The following is a 2,458-nucleotide window of genomic DNA, read 5'->3' as shown; positions in this document are numbered from 1 at the left end:
CAACTGTGGAAACCTCGTTATACCAAGATTTGAACAGCACCGAACCGCTTGTGTGACATTCACAGGAAATTCGGTGCAGAACCCTTACCAATGTGCCAAACCCACAGGAGAGTCTGAAGAGCCGACCCCTGTGTGGTAACCGTACATAGCGAAGAAATAGTAGGCGTTCGGTGGCTGTGGAAACATCGTTACCAAGATCTGAACAGAACCCAACCGCTGGTGTCTCATTCACAGGAAATTCAGAGCAGCACCCTACCAATTCGCCCAACCCACAGGCCGACCCCTGTCTGTTATAGGCATCTGCTCGGGCTAATGTACTACCAGTCCAACCGTCTCTTGATCTGGTCGAACTGATATACCGTTAACAAGCCTTAAAGAGTGCACGACCTGAAAACTGTTAAGCCTTTTTTCTTTTGTTCAAGAACAGTTTCTTTTGTCTTTTTTATTGAATTCTTATCCTTTCTCTTTGCCCAAAAGTGGAGATATCATGACGTCTTAGTTTAGTTCATATGAGTTTCTGCAGTCATAACATGAATGCTAACTGGTAAACAATGAAAATATTTAGGGTATCAAAATATTTAGGAAGTCAAGAAGCAGGAGGATGCATGATTTGTACTCGGGTAGAAATTCGACAGTTTTCATTCATACAACGACAACTGTTGAATTTGTCGAAATAGCAATTGTTTAGTTGATTTTTATCGGCAGAGACTTATCAAAGAGACGGTCACCGTAAAGTAAATGACTAGCTTACGACAACAACAACAAAAACAACAAGAACAACAACAAACAAGTTGCTTGTCCGTTAGTCCTCTCGGCAAGTATACCAAATCCCTATTAGTTAACTGAAAACTATTAGAAAACTGAAAAAAGTAACTTTGTTCAAAGTCTTTCCTTTATTATTTTAGAGCCTGTGGAAGTGATATGGAATACTTAAATCACACGTCCAACGCAACAGCGAGTTATGACCTAGAGTATGAGGAAGGTGGTAACGAAGAAGCAATAGAAGAAGTCAATGCTGTGACCAAGATAGTCATAGTTGGTGCTTATGTCATAATTTTCTTGTTCGCACTTGTCGGTAACTCTCTTATCATACATATTGTGCGCACGTGCGGTAACCTCCGCAAAAATCCGTTCAACTGGCTTTTAGTCAACACAGCTGCTGCTGATCTGGTCGATGTCATGACAGCGTCGGCTTTTTCGATCCCATATTTTCTTTGTGGAGACTGTTGGGTATCGGGAATATTTGGAGCATTGCTTTGCAAGCTGATTCCATTTTTCTTGGTCGTATCTATTTGTACGTCCATATGGACGCTGACGGTCATTGCCGCTGATCGATATCTAGCCATTGTGTGCATTGGGAGGGAGCCACTGTCACAGAAAGCCGTGATGCGCTTCATCGTCGCCGTTTGGCTGTTTTCTGGTGTGGTATGTTGTGGACAGTTGTACAAATTCAAAGCAGAACTATCAGAGGAAATGGAGCCTTTATGTGAACCAAAGTGGAACGAGGATGAAGAAATCTCCACTCTTTTACACAAGGTCGAAATGATTGTAAGAGTAATCATCACCTACTCGCTCCCACTTCTCATCATGGCCGCTCTGTACTCGCTGATCGCATTCCACCTACGGAGACACGAGACTCCTGGAAGTCTTAGCCGTCGACAAAAAGCTTTTGTCAAGCAAGTTCAAAAACGGCGAGGGGTGATCAAGATGATGATAATAACAGTCACTCTATTTGCAGTTTGTTGGCTTCCAGTGCACATAAATCACATAATGGCAGAGTTTTATTTCGATACCTTCGACAATATACCCAGAATTTTGATATGGCTGATGTCTTGGTTTGCGCATGCGAATTCAGCAATTCACCCTTGGCTGTTTATTATCTTCAGCGAAAATCTAAGAATGGAGACGAAACGAATATTTCAAATACTTTGGTGTAAAAAGCCGAGCCAGTTGAAGGATCAAAATCGTGGTACCTCATTGGTGCAGGGTGTGGGGTATTTTATTCAGGGGGCAAAAGACGGTACATCCAACGTCGAGTTTCTTACCTCGAGGTATCTTACATCATCGCACTCTAACACAAAGCTGTAAAGCCGCTTTCTCGGCTCTTCATCAGTTTTCGGGGCAAGCTATTGTTGACATGGAACTTATGGTTAATCTCTTGACCATCAAATTTATAGAAACATATTCATTTAAGCTTGAGAAAAATCGCAAAAATGTTTGCCAAACTAGACTTCTCTGGGTTATAATCTTGCCTAAAAGCAACAATTTTTCTGTGGAAATTTCCCAAAATGTAAGAGTCAATAAAAATGTGACATAGCCTCCCAAATAATGAAGAAATATGTTTTCCTGCTCTAGATATCAGCCGAAGGTACTCTACTCTGAGTAGAACCAAAGCTAAGGCATTTTCATTCATATAATTTTCTTTTTTTTTCAAATTTGTTGTTGATTTTTATTCACA

At 41.1% G+C, this 2,458-nt stretch overlaps 1 protein-coding gene across 1 annotated transcript; it reads left to right on the top strand.

The window, feature by feature from the left end:
- The first annotated feature begins 921 nt into the window (after positions 1 to 921).
- On the top strand, positions 922 to 2,458 carry LOC138005575 (tachykinin-like peptides receptor 99D). The gene has a single exon (XM_068851783.1). It carries the CDS (start codon positions 922 to 924, stop codon positions 2,086 to 2,088), a length of 1,167 nt encoding a protein of 388 aa, XP_068707884.1. The 3' UTR covers positions 2,089 to 2,458.

This window comes from Montipora foliosa, chromosome 6, assembly GCF_036669935.1.
Source record: "Montipora foliosa isolate CH-2021 chromosome 6, ASM3666993v2, whole genome shotgun sequence".
Lineage (NCBI taxonomy): Eukaryota > Metazoa > Cnidaria > Anthozoa > Scleractinia > Acroporidae > Montipora > Montipora foliosa.
The sequence above is the reverse complement of the archived record's forward strand: the minus strand, read 5'-3'. Positions and strand labels throughout refer to the sequence as shown.

Coding starts and splice junctions, on each gene's coding strand:
- LOC138005575 (XM_068851783.1), top strand. CDS start 922: ATGGAATACTTAAATCACACGTCCAACGCAACAGCGAGTTATGACCTA.